Source organism: Suillus fuscotomentosus, assembly GCF_016647785.1.
Source record: "Suillus fuscotomentosus strain FC203 chromosome Unknown F5891scaffold_103, whole genome shotgun sequence".
In the NCBI taxonomy this organism is placed as follows: Eukaryota; Fungi; Basidiomycota; class Agaricomycetes; order Boletales; family Suillaceae; genus Suillus; species Suillus fuscotomentosus.
In genome coordinates, this window is record NW_024539615.1 from 107,320 (window position 1) to 120,426 (window position 13,107).

The following is a 13,107-nucleotide window of genomic DNA, read 5'->3' on the forward strand; positions in this document are numbered from 1 at the left end:
CTGACATAGCACTGTTCAGGGTATGGAACAGTTACAACATTCAGGTGTCACGGATGAAGAAAGGGAGATGGAGAACATAGATTACTCTTCGTTACTGCTGTAAAGCAGTTCGAGATGATGACAATGTATGATACGACTGAACCGTCCGAAGGCGAGCGAATTGCTTGTTATATGTAATAACAAAATATGTCCGTGAAAAATGGATTAGCTGGAAATGCGCGTCGTTCACCTTTTTCCGACATCATTAACATTCTCCAAAAGGTGGCAACTGATGGATACATACGACCAAATACTCATTAATCCTTTCAACTAGGGTATCTTCCATCAATGATGTTGTCAGGATCGGGCATGGTATAATTGGCGAAGCAATCATGCGCGTAGTTGATTTCCCCAATTCGTTCATGCATTCCGCTGATAAAGCTGGGCAGCGCGCAAAGACCGTTCGAATCTTCCATGCAACCATGGATGCCCGTCAGTGGCACCACACCATCGTTCAGAAGGAACCGGATATGAGTGGGTTCCTCCGAGGCTGGGCAACTGATCACCTGCGCTACAAGCTGGCTGGCAAAAGGTGCGATCTGGCTAGAAATGTAAGACTGATGTGACTCGTCAGAAATAGAGACAAGCGGTGGTTCATGAGAATGCGTACACGGTGAGGGGGTATGTGGTCGGTTGGCAGAGGACCAGTCGCAGCTAGACTAGTAAAGTTCAGAGCAGTGACGACTGAGCCCTTTCGTCAGTAGTCTTGCATTGGAAAGTGGCAACATACTATTGGAAATGACCACGTCATGGGTAGCGTCCACATATATAGGTTGATTGAGAGGGAATGTGATGTTGCTCGAGTCAAGAGTGCTGTTGGTGCTGCTATTCCAGACATTGATGGGAGTGTGAGTGAGACGAGACACTAGCTCCTGAACGTAGCCAAGGCCCTGCGCTGCTGATGTTGGATTGCCTGGTCCACAGCTGTACCAGAACTCTTTGTGCACCACGAAGTCATTAGTCGCTCAGGCTGCAAGTTTACCACTCAATGTGCTCACCAAGATCTGCAAATAGAGATCACCACCGAGCTCAGCATGGATCATTTGAGGGAACATACCATTGTAGTACTCGAATCCTTCCCATTCTTCCTCAGTGAAAAGGTCGCAAAACTTGGAATATCCGAGGGCCACAGTCTGCAGGATGTCAGGAACAAGATCCATCAAGATTGTAAAAAGGGTAAAATTACCTCATAAGCGCACAATTGCTGCATGTAAACCAACCGTGAGATGGTCAAATTAAATCCTTGGAGCATTGGTTGCAAGCGCGTTTGAGCATCTTCGAGATAGATATTTGCCCATTTACTAGCCTGGGTGCCACCGAAATAACCGATATCCACCGAATTCTCGTTGGGGCACACATCATAAGGGGCGAGGGTGTTGTTGAAGTTGTTCTCCTCGATGATGATCTCCTGGTGATAGTCGGTCTCGTAAGTTCTGACGTCAAAAAAGCCTGCAGCAAAGTTCAGGCTACGAATAGTATCATGAGGCGCAGCACACGCAAAAATATGAATGAATTGCTTACGCAGAATCCACCATGCGATCTATATGACATAAGCAAACCATCAGAGCGCATCATGAAATAAACGTTCGATGCAAACAAACCTTCAGAAGTAGTGCGGAATACTGGAAGGTCCGTGAAGCCATTAAGCAACTGGCCGTATCTGTAGCGAAAGGCAACCCCGTTGCTAAAGCTGACGAAGGAGAGCGTCAGTGGCAGCATCGCAAATGAGAGCGAACGTACAGCGATTCGCGGCCGAAAGGTGTCAAAATCTCCGCGCCCAGCTTATATGTCCAGGTTGCCAAGAATTTCAAATCAGCAGTGGCATTGAAGCCCTCTTTCACTGCAGCAGCATGAATGTCAGCGGCGAAATGAGCAATTCCGCCGTCAGAAGTCGGATAGCGAGCGCCGTGGCGCATCAAGAGATGCACTGCATTGAGGCCACACCCTTCTGGGATAATGGGGGATGCGTTAGGAAGACCAAACGACTCCACGGAGTACATGGGCGACAAGTTGCCCCAGTGACGTGTCACATTGAAAGTGCTGTCTGCGCCGTCTGCCGAGTTCGGCCTCGACAAGGGAAATATGTTTTCGACCTTAGAGAACGGGACGGCAGTAACAATAGCTGCAGGTTCAGCACCAGCTATTTTTTTGGATTAGAACACAGGAAATACAATTAGCATTAACACTGACTAGGCGTTGGACCTGCATAACCGACTTGAGATGCATCCGGGAAGTAAGCGTCCACGGCAGTGTTGGTAGCACCGGGGGGAGGATAAGAATCAGCGACGGTTGATCCTGCATAACTGGATGCTGACTCTGCAACGCAGAACGGCAGAGCAAGCAACAGAACGGTAGCAAGCATGGCTTGAAAACTTAGTTAGACAGATCAGCAGCACTCGAGTTCCATATTTTATAGCAAATGACATACGTAATTATAATGCAAGTTGATACCGAACAGCAAGCGAACAGGACGCCGTAGACATGCTCGCTAATTAAAATGTTGTTTTCGTTTGGGACCCGAGCACCAGGGCAACTCACAATTCGACAAAAACGAGTTGAAACGAAGTGTACCTTATTCGTCTGGTGACGCGAATGAATTCGGGACTCGGGAGTGACGTGGACCGGTAATCCAGCCCATGAGAAGCTAGAGATTCTACGTACTCCCGCCGACGATTATTCACAAGTGACTACTACATAGTAGTACTGTAGTACTATGTAATATATATATAGTGTTCACTGGCATACTCTAGTTCATCACGTGACGTCAGTGTGACATTTTACTGAATTCACCTGTAGCTCGCTGTCCACAAAGTGTAATTGAAAATGGTGCTATGATTATGCGTGCAGAGCATGTAGCAATATCATACCCATGTAATTTTTACGACGAGGAACGAGCCAGTAGGCATTATGTATAATAATTCAAAAGTGACATCAACGCCACCCGCATACTAGTGCTTATATACTGTATACATACCGAGATACTGAAAAATGACCCTTCTTTTCCGGTATCTGAGAAATACATTGCCTGCCTCGCATTACCTCCCCCCCTCCCCCCATGCCAGTACCGTTCTGGCTGAACCGCAAATCGCAAACAGTTTTTACTTACGCCACGACATTCAACTGATGACAAAGACTGACACTCCAGAAAGCCGTGCTCGACCTGCGGCGGTCCTGCGCACAGATTCGTTCGCTCACGACAGCTGCACACCGCACTTTGAAGATTAAAATGTCGGCGAGACATTCGAACGCTATTTGTAAGATAGGAAGAGGAAAAGACAACAGCAAATGTAGTGCACAGACATCTCTTCAGACGTCCGAAAGTGAACGGATCGCTTGTACGAGGTCAAAGAGTACTAGTCTGATGCGCTGGTGTCGAATTGGACGATGCTCGCAGGAGGGAAATTATGCTGAGTAAAGTGTGGAACCCATCGGTGCTGTGCCCGAGTACAAGACAGGTTTACTTTGCAAGTAGAAGCGGAAGTGGCAGCTGTACACAGATACTCAGGCGACTGGATTCCACGAAAAGCCCTATCGCAATAATCTAAGCTAGATCAAACGTGAAAATTTGCATCAAAAATCAGGTACGAACATCATTACCTGTTGAGCTCGTCGTTTTATGACATCTGAAATACAATGCGGCACCTAAGCTACTTCCACAATTGTACCGCATCCTAAACACCAGTCTTCAATGTAAATCGTTGCAACTTGTCCTGGTGCAATGGCCTTTTGCGGCTCATCGAAGTCGATGCGAATGCAATCGTTGTCACTGACCTAATTAACTGATTGTGAACGACAAAATGATGGCTGGACTCACGAGTACACTGAGCAGCCTATGTCAGACATCACATGTCGGAATTTTATACGTGCTTTGAGGCCCCCAGGACGCATGAGCTCTATTGGTGGGCTGTCGGCCCATATCCACGTCCAATCGCGAATGGTCAGGGATTGTGCGTATAACGCTGAATGATCTCTGTAAATTAACAATCGTAGGTGATTCTAAGGAGGATATGAGAATACTGACGTTCCAGGTACGACGTATATTATATTCTTTGGGATGTCTTTCTTCACAACAAAGGTCTTCTCTTTGAGACCCCTCACTTTAGCGCCCTGGCCAATAGTGAAATTCCACGGCCCCGCATGTTCGCCCACCTGGAGTCCTGTTTCCAGATCGATGATCGGCCCAGGCTTAGGTGGTATATATTGAGCTGAGCTAGAAGGTTCAGCGGATGATGCTAGGCACGAAATCTGAGCTCACATATGAAATCATTAAATTTAAGTTTCTCCCCCACGAAACATATGCCCATGCTTTCTTGTCTGGCAGCCGTTGGTAAGTTCCACTTCACAGCGAGCTCTCTGACTTCTGTCTTTTTTATGGATCCTAGAGGAAAAATAGCACGGGAAAGGCTACGTTCAGGGACAGAAGACAGATAATATGTCTGGTCCTTTGTGACGTCGCGAGGACGAAGAAGTCTTGGTCGCGGAACGCCGTTATGGTATTTCCAATCTTTATTTGCGTAGTGGCCTACACGCATAGCAGGTGAGTTGAATCGAGCACAGATAGAAAACATATTAAGTACCAGTTGCAAGCCATGGGGTGTTCGAAAGCCCAGGATCCTCGGTCAGGTGGTCCAGCAATGCGCCAAATTTGACTTCTCTGACCCAAGATTAAGAACAAAATACTTAGCAATAGATATCAAACAACTCACTTATTACACCACACGTCAGGATTGGGCGTGATACCGCTCTCCCAGGACTTCAAGGAGGGTTCGAATACCCGCGTCCAGTACTCACGGGAGAGATCCACCTTCGAGTAAACAAAGTTAGAAGCTTGCAAAAGTGAATCAATAAAACATACCATTTTACAAGGTATATCGAGCACCCCGCACACGCGTCTGACATCTTCCCAGTCTTTCTCCCACTCGCATCCATGATCTGAACCAGACTCGTCGCGTGTATCCCAATTGCGCATGAACACTGCTGATAGGTCATAATCCTGCCGGTACAGAGAATCTGTCAGTTGTAACAGTATGATACATGATGCTTACTTTGTCCGTTAGTAATTTTGCGGTGACTGAGGAATCCACTCCTCCGGACATTGCAACGACAACTGGGCGTGAAATCAATGAGGAATTTATTGCTGCGAGCGCAGGATAATATAGCTCACCCTTGTCGCCTTTTCTCGGAACATGTGTCCGGGAGTCATAATAGGAACGAATCTGTAACTTTTGCAGTCGTGAAAAACGACATTGTCGAAACATAGCTTAGCGTCGGCGAGTCAAAGCGTGACAACGGAATAGCGCGTGACACATGTGTGACCCGAGGTATTAGTCACATCGAGATTCGGCAGTTCCTAGATACACCTACTCTTCAAGATCGGATTGTACGACAAGCAAACTCACAGAAAGGAACAGGACACGCATTATTTCTTGCAACCAAATTGATAGCCTATAAATGGTTCAAGGGTCAAAAACCGAAGGTACACTCATCGCACACTCACTTTCATCCACCAACTCACAATCTCGGCAAGGCCCCTCCCAGGCCGAGATCCTCCTTCGTGTCACGTCAGGAATCGCCGCAGAATTAATCAAAGCCCACGATTCTAACCAAACAGTCTCGCTGAATGAACTCCGCGCAAAGATCTCTAAGAAATATGGCTTCGGGGGCGTGCCGAGGCTGGTAGATATCATCAGCGCCATACCGGACGAATATAAAAAGGCTCTTTTGCCTAAACTTCGTGCAAGGCCTATAAGAACGGCCAGTGGTGTATGTAACTCTTTTCTACTTCCCACAAGACCCGTTGGATCTGATGGTTCCTCATAGATCGCTGTGGTAGCAGTGATGTGCAAACCGCATCGATGTCCTCACATCGCTATGACAGGGAACATTTGCGTGTACGTTCCACTTTGTTGTCTTTATACTATGTTCCTCATCCCTGTACAGATACTGCCCAGGTGGACCGGATTCTGATTTTGATTACAGCACGCAAAGTTACACTGGGTACGAACCAACAAGTATGCGCGCCATCCGTGCGCGCTATGACCCATACGAACAGACGCGAGGTCGTGTCGAACAGCTAAAAGCCCTTGGTCATAGTGTCGACAAGGTGGAATTCATAATTATGGGTGGTACTTTCATGAGCATGCCAGAGGACTACCGCGCAAAATTCGTCGCACAGCTACATAACGCTCTATCTGGCTTCACGGGCACCGATGTTGATGAAGCGGTACGGTAAATACTGCTCTATTTAGGTTTCAAACAGCAGGATATTTATGCCTCGTATAGATACTCGGAACAGAGCAAGTCAAAGGCAATCGGGATAACCATAGAGACGCGACCAGACTACTGCTTGAGGCCCCATCTATCACAGATGCTCCGCTACGGTTGCACGCGCCTCGAAATCGGCGTCCAATCAGTATACGAGGACGTTGCCCGAGACACAAATCGTGGACATACTGTGCGTGCAGTCTCCGAGTCCTTTCACATGGCGAAAGATGCGGGGTTCAAAGTCGTTGCCCATATGATGCCTGATCTCCCGAATGTGGGTCTGGAGCGGGATCTTGAACAGTTCAAGGAGTATTTTGAGAATCCAGCATTTAGGAGTGATGGATTAAAGATATATCCTACTCTAGTCATTCGAGGGACGGGCTTGTATGAGCTTTGGCGGACGGGCAAGTACAAGAATTATACACCGAATGTCTTGGTGGATGTTGTTGCTCGGATATTGGCGCTCGTGCCTCCGTGGACGCGAGTATATCGTGTACAAAGGTGCGTCTCATGTAAATTGACGTGAAACAACATGATTATAACACAACTGTTTTACATAGGGATATTCCATTGCCGCTGGTTACGAGTGGTTGTGAAAACTCGGGCAATCTACGAGAGTTAGCCCTCAATCGAATGAAAGATTTCGGCGCAGAATGCAGGGATGTGCGGTATCGCGAAGTTGGAGTGCGTGCGGCGTCCTGAAATATGTGACTCGGATACTGATGTTTATACAGATACACGAAATACACCACAAAGTACGACCGGAATCTGTCGAGCTCCTCAGACGAGATTATGCGGCCAATGGTGGGTGGGAGACCTTCCTTTCTTACGAGGACCCAGAGCAAGACATCTTGATTGGGCTTCTTCGTCTACGGAAGTGTTCCGAGGAAGGTACCTTCCGACCTGAGCTTGTGCGCAAGGAAGGTGCAGCGGGAGGGTCGAGTATCGTCCGTGAGCTCCATGTGTATGGCACTGCGGTTCCAGTACACGGGCGCGACCCAACGAAGTTCCAACATCAGGGGTTTGGGACACTGCTCATGGAAGAAGCAGAACGAATAGCACGGGAGGAACATGGGAGTATGAAGCTCGCCGTCATATCAGGTCCGACTTTTTGTTTACAAGGGGAAGCTTGCACTCACCTTCTCCACAGGTGTCGGTACTCGAGATTATTACCGCAAACTGGGCTACGAGCTCGACGGTCCTTACATGAGCAAATCACTACTATAACATATACAGTTACACTATGGTTGTACATTACATTATCGTTTTTACGAGCGTCCTTGGTCGCCAATGATCAATGTATGAAAATTCGGAAACACGAGTTCCTCCTCCACCGTATTCCGTATGACATCTTGAATGAACCTCTCGACTCGCGTCACGTTTTTAAGGACATGTTTGTCCGCCTGGCCAATCTCACTCTCGATCAAGATAGACGGGAGGAGGCGCTGGCCAATTGGCAAAGGTTTTCCGTCGCGTTTTCCGTTGTCTTCGTCCATTTCAGGAGGGGTGCTGGATTGGCTTCGTGGACGTTTGCACGCAGGACCATAGGGATCCAATTCATCGAGTATGCACAAGTGCACTCGGCCACGCGAACCCTCGTACGCGACAGCCACCTCTCCCGTGAACACCAACCCTGTCACTGAAAGCTTGATCGGAAGGGACATGAACGACGGGGAAGGGTAATTGATCAATAAGGATGTCGTGAGCGTGAGCCGGAGATTGGAGTGCCAATTGAGGTAGAGATGCAGCTGAAGATCTGGATTATCGGGCGGAGAGGTTGGAGCTGGCTCTGGTTCCTGGCGTGAAGACGGAGGATTTTGTGGAGAAGGAGAAGACTTATCTGGCGTCATAGACGCGCGCGGCATCGAATCATAGACAGAACTAGGATCAAACGATGGTATCGACAAGCTGCTCGTCGTCGGCCTAAATTCGCCCAAGCTAGGCATGCTCACATGCATAGCGCCCCCGCCCCACACGTCTCTCGGCGAACCGGCATGCAATGCAGGCGTAGACGCAAACAAATCCACGGATGGACTGCGCCCGTAACGAATGTGTGGTGGTAGATGATGATATGCCAGACCTTCCTCCGCGATCCCCCGGCGTGCCCCCTTCCTTGACACCCACTCAAACCCGTCTTCATCATCCCCTGCACCCTCCGTTACTTTCACATTATCATGATCTGGCTCAGAATTGGAGTCAGAATCAGAGTCGTCCAGGAAATCGCGGTATATATCACGAAGGTCGACGAGCTCGATGTCTGGAGGGACGGTACCAAAGTCGAGCGAGGAGATTTCGACAGGACCGATGAAGGATGGTCTTTGAGTTGTCGTTAATTGTCTGTTGAGGATGTCAATGAGGGTGGTCGCCAGTGATGAATTTAGCTTTTGCCATTCCAGTTCGATGGACATGAATAACAGGCGTCGGCATACTCCGATACTCCTTTACAGCAATACCACATGAATAACGGACGGGGAGAGGCAGAAGTCCTCGCGGCTGTCAGTGACTGTTTTCACTACCCTCATGATCACGCTCACCCCAACTTTAGTTCAATGATGGCTACCAATACTCCAAAACTAAGCTCGAAGAGAGCTTGCGGCAAGTCATGACGCTCAAACCCACCAAGTCCTCCAAGGATGTTGTTGTCCTGAAACGAGAGGACGTCGATCTCATCGTGCGTGTTACAGTCTACATCTAGTGCATAACTCATCCACTGGGCTTTTGCAGGTAAATGAACTAGGCATTCCTAGATCGCATGCCGAGAAGGCGCTCTTGGAAAGCGGGGGCGAGCTCGAAAAAGCCCTTCGTGCGCTCGTTGCGAGCTGATGGGACTCTCAAACGAAAGCTTGCCGCCCCTTTTTCTCAATATCACTACTTTTCTCGTCCATGCAATCGATACCTCAGAAAGGAAGAACAACAAGCAGATGAAACGACGGATTTTCAGTCACATTTATAGCTAACAGAACAACCAGACCATGCCAGTAAACGTCGACTTTCTACACAAAATTCAAAGGTCACCATTAGTTGATCTCGAAACCGTTTGGTTATTGATCACCAATTTCTTGCTACCTATACCCCCTGAAACTCAAAGATAACTCGCACTTTCGGTTATCCAACATCAAAGTAATGAGTCCTATGTGGATGCACATATCACCGCAATGACCCATACTTCGTTTGTCAACAAGCCATTCATCATCAAGTGCTGATTTCCCAGCTAGAAAAGCATGTTAATGTGCATTCAACATTCGATTAGAATGACGCTGACGTTATATCCGAGAGGCTTTGCCTGTTCTCGAGAGATGTCGCAGCGTACGGTTCTCTGAGGTATTTGTGGACTGCACAGTGCAGAGCACCAATGCGATAGCCATCAAATTATCAAGAAGTTGAAATGATGGCCCAATGAAAGACCAACGCAATCTGGTGATATCCAAAACACAGACGACTCGACACGATATAGCTATCACACGAGAGTCGGACGACGTGATACAAGACAAACAGCCGTATCAGGCTGTTGGGACTCAGAGTCAGGATGTTACGAAACCGAGAATAACGAGGTCCTAACCTCAAACACTGGTAGCTATCGGGCAACTCAGTTTGGCATCTTGGTTTTGTGTACTCTCCGGTGGAATCGTTAAATTTGAGGTTCCAGATTGTGTTCTGTGCAATTGCGCACAAATCTTCTCCTGAATCCAGGTCACAGGGTATCGATGGTACCGAGCAAAATCTCATTCTCTTGGTGATGTAGCAGGCACTAAAGATCAGTTTCCACGTAGTCTTAACTTTATTGCTGGTACTAAACGTCCCTGAAGAAGAGCGCCGTTACAAGCGCGAATTGGTCCACCACGTCCACAAATCTTCTTAATTAGACCATGTGAAAACAAGGATAAAACGGTAGTCACATCAAGGACAAGGTCCTGAATATACTGGTTTTGTGCGCGACCCATCAACTCCCGTCTCAGGGGTCTAGGCAAGTTGTTCGTGAGCTGCCGATCGAGATAAAGGCACAACGAAGGCAAGACTTGCAGAGAAATGGAGGAGGAAACTCCCCAGTCAGCGTGGTTTGGTCACCTTCAAGCTGCATGATGGTTCGTGTCCGTGCTGTGAATCGCAGAGTAGATAGGAGTCTGCAACCTGCAACCTGACGTAAATTAAAGCACTAATGAGGTTCCCATCCGCAGCCACAGTGTGCTTTACCAAAAGCGAGGGTACTTGATTCCGAACTACGGGATAGTATGTTTCATAGTAGAGGTCATCCCTTTCGTAGCGAAAGTGATCTCAAGCGTCATTTTCTTGCCGAGATCGTTGCTGCAAGACAAACAAAGAAATAAGCACAACCCAGTAGCCAAAAGATACTCACGCACGTCTGAGAGGTCAGGCTTTTGGAGGCGCTCCGAGTCGGGGGTGGCATTGCTATTGAAGGGCTTCGACTTCTGCACTCGGAGGCTCAGCAAAGAGGCCATCAAAGGCTGTTTCTGCTTCCTTGGCCTGCAACATAAAAATACATATTCTCCTTGAGACAGGCAGAGAAATCACGATCTCCTCCTCCGACATGAGTTTTTCATTCAGATAAAATCTTATCACACCATATAATGTAGCACAGTAGCATGCACGGATTGATATGACGAGAAACGATGCGCTACAACAATGCATGATATTAGTAGTACTAGGTATCGCGGCAGTATGAAAGCAAGTGCGGGGCGCGCAGCAGCTTAGCCTAGGAACTGCATGGGTAAACCCGCGGGTGTGGGCAGTCGTACCCACACCCATACCTGCAGTGCAGGTACGGGTTTCCATGCGGGTATCAACACAATGGAACCGGGGTATTACCGCCGACAGGGATACCTGCGGGTCACTGTGAAGAGCACAGGAAACAACGCGGGCGTGAATCCGTCGATGGTGAAAGCTCGGTGCTGAGTGACATAGTACAACATGTTTTTTTTTCAGGAAACCGTCTCGCGACATTGCGGATCCGCTTCCGGGACCTGAAAAACAAGTTCAATGTCATGAAACGTCTGTTCCATCAGAAACCTAGCGAAATAGCTTAGCAGAAGATTCACGTAGGAAGGAACCACAAGTGATAGCGGCCCACGTTGACGGATGAAAAAATATGAATGTCAATTCTGGTGGTAGGTTCACAAAGAACGCGGCACGCGCTGATGCACGTATGAATAATCCATGAATTGACATGGATCTCAATCATTATCATCATCACCTGAGTCACTGTCTCTGCTTGCGTTATCAACCAAGCCCTCAATTTTGACCCCAGGAATGTCATCTTTTTCTGCGCGTTTCTTGTTCAATTTGTCTATGATTTGGTCGGCACGGTTGAATATTCCACCCGTGGGGGCGCCGCATGCTAAGCACTTTGGAGTTTTGGCATAGCGCTTGATTGCGCAGGCCGAACAATAATAATGCCCGCACCGCGTGACCACTGGATCTGTATATGGTTTGCGGCAGATGAGACAAGCAAAAGGTATGTCCTCGTTGTCAGAATCGGAGTCTGACACATCCTCAACTTGTTTCCGCGGGGTTTCAGCGAGTTTATCCAATTGCCAACCAGCAAGATCTGTCCAAAGTATCTGTCTTTAGTTTTTTTAAGCATAGAGGCTATGCAAACATACATGTGCCACGGTCGTGCAAGAATTTGCAAGTGTCACCAAAACCGCAGTATCCCGTTTCTGATTGGGACGACCGTTTTAGCATCCGTATCCGTCGGAGAAAAAACTTACGAACCTTTGTAGTCTTTGCAAACATCTGGCTGATAATCGACAATGGTTACGGTGCGAATGGTGCTAGTACCTCGCTGAGGACCAACACGCATAGCTTTGGGTATTTCCTGACTTTTTTTCAGGTGACTTCGATAAGCATTCTGGCCCCTATACAGCCCATCATCAGGTATTTCCTCTTCCTCTTCACCTCTGTCTGCTTTCTCTTTCTTCTGACGTTTTGCAAGTAGCTCTGCGGCTTCGTCACCAGCTAGTATCTCAAGTGCTGCGTTAGTGTGTGAGCCGGCTGCGGTCCACTTCACAGCAGGACCATCACGTTCCACAAAGTCTGGATCGTCCATTTCATCCTCCCTTCGTTGTGCGGCAGTACGTTTCGTGCCAGCGCTCAGAAAATTGCCAGTTGGTTTGCGGGAAGGAAGAACCACCGCAGACTTGGATGAAGACGGTATCGGCGCTGATCCACGGGAGGGGAGAATCCGATCTTTTTCGCGAGGTTGCTGGTCGAGATTTTCCCTTCTTGAAGAAGGGGACCTTGACTTCGTTTGTGGTAGTCATTGAAGGTTTGCCACCTTAAGCTCATGGTCGATTGTCTAAATTACAACCAATCTTAATCATGCTTTTATTAGTAAGCTACTAACTTCAATTACGGCCACGGCGTCCACGTTCAAATCGCTTCACTCGAAATGCGAGAACTGACTCGGAGACGAAACGACACTTGGTTAACGTTGAAGCTTTGAAGACCCAGTGAGCGGCAGAAGTCCCATGATCACCGTATATGGCTCAGATGCCACTGGAAAAAGCCTGATTTCACTTGTGAAACCTGACACATGTCACGTTGAACGTGTCTACCTTTGGCGTCCGACGCGCCCATCATTACTGCAATTAACTTGAAGTTAGTTATTGACTGCAGAGAGTAGTTATCTGCCGTTCTTAAGTTGTACGACACCAAGGGAAGTTACGCTGAGTATACTGTAGAGCAACAGCCAAATCAGACATCGTGCACATGTTGGCGTTCCATACGCACCTTGAGACTGCCAGGGTGCGTAATATCGATTGGTGAACTGTCAAGAGCAAGCGTCCG

General features: G+C 48.0%; 6 protein-coding genes across 6 annotated transcripts; 2 read left to right on the forward strand and 4 right to left on the reverse strand.

The window, feature by feature from the left end:
- Positions 1-276: 276 nt before the first annotated feature.
- On the reverse strand, positions 277-2,408 carry F5891DRAFT_1067164 (histidine phosphatase superfamily). The gene is made up of 9 exons (XM_041363148.1): positions 2,230-2,408; positions 1,780-2,179; positions 1,641-1,729; positions 1,561-1,579; positions 1,226-1,505; positions 1,097-1,172; positions 770-976; positions 722-723; positions 277-605 (listed from the first exon to the last, which is right to left on the reverse strand). The coding sequence occupies exons 1-9, from the start codon at positions 2,399-2,401 to the stop codon at positions 306-308; spliced, it is 1,545 nt and encodes a 514-aa protein (XP_041218858.1). The 5' UTR covers positions 2,402-2,408; the 3' UTR covers positions 277-305.
- Positions 2,409-3,681: 1,273 nt separating this feature from the next.
- On the reverse strand, positions 3,682-5,135 carry F5891DRAFT_1196613 (tRNA-specific 2-thiouridylase; the record flags this gene model as incomplete). Its single annotated transcript, XM_041368331.1, has 8 exons — positions 3,682-3,805; positions 3,854-4,009; positions 4,061-4,244; positions 4,295-4,561; positions 4,617-4,693; positions 4,746-4,843; positions 4,895-5,032; positions 5,085-5,135. The coding sequence occupies 8 exons, from the start codon at positions 5,133-5,135 to the stop codon at positions 3,682-3,684; spliced, it is 1,095 nt and encodes a 364-aa protein (XP_041218859.1).
- Positions 5,136-5,490: 355 nt separating this feature from the next.
- On the forward strand, positions 5,491-7,530 carry F5891DRAFT_963251 (uncharacterized protein; the record flags this gene model as incomplete). The annotated part of the gene is made up of 7 exons (XM_041375980.1): positions 5,491-5,802; positions 5,860-5,930; positions 5,980-6,267; positions 6,322-6,804; positions 6,864-6,987; positions 7,038-7,404; positions 7,454-7,530. The coding sequence occupies 7 exons, from the start codon at positions 5,491-5,493 to the stop codon at positions 7,528-7,530; spliced, it is 1,722 nt and encodes a 573-aa protein (XP_041218860.1).
- A 41-nt stretch (positions 7,531-7,571) lies between these two features.
- Positions 7,572-8,711, reverse strand: F5891DRAFT_963230 (uncharacterized protein; the record flags this gene model as incomplete). Its single annotated transcript, XM_041375978.1, has 2 exons — positions 7,572-8,090; positions 8,181-8,711. The coding sequence occupies 2 exons, from the start codon at positions 8,709-8,711 to the stop codon at positions 7,572-7,574; spliced, it is 1,050 nt and encodes a 349-aa protein (XP_041218861.1).
- An 18-nt stretch (positions 8,712-8,729) lies between these two features.
- Positions 8,730-9,476, forward strand: F5891DRAFT_1067172 (uncharacterized protein). The gene is made up of 3 exons (XM_041363149.1): positions 8,730-8,798; positions 8,849-8,974; positions 9,028-9,476. Exons 1-3 carry the CDS (start codon positions 8,760-8,762, stop codon positions 9,124-9,126), a joined length of 264 nt encoding a protein of 87 aa, XP_041218862.1. The 5' UTR covers positions 8,730-8,759; the 3' UTR covers positions 9,127-9,476.
- Positions 9,477-10,890: 1,414 nt separating this feature from the next.
- On the reverse strand, positions 10,891-12,581 carry F5891DRAFT_1166449 (uncharacterized protein; the record flags this gene model as incomplete). The annotated part of the gene is made up of 5 exons (XM_041365428.1): positions 10,891-11,453; positions 11,513-11,866; positions 11,922-11,978; positions 12,034-12,410; positions 12,490-12,581. 5 exons carry the CDS (start codon positions 12,579-12,581, stop codon positions 11,329-11,331), a joined length of 1,005 nt encoding a protein of 334 aa, XP_041218863.1. The 3' UTR covers positions 10,891-11,328.
- Positions 12,582-13,107: the final 526 nt, after the last annotated feature.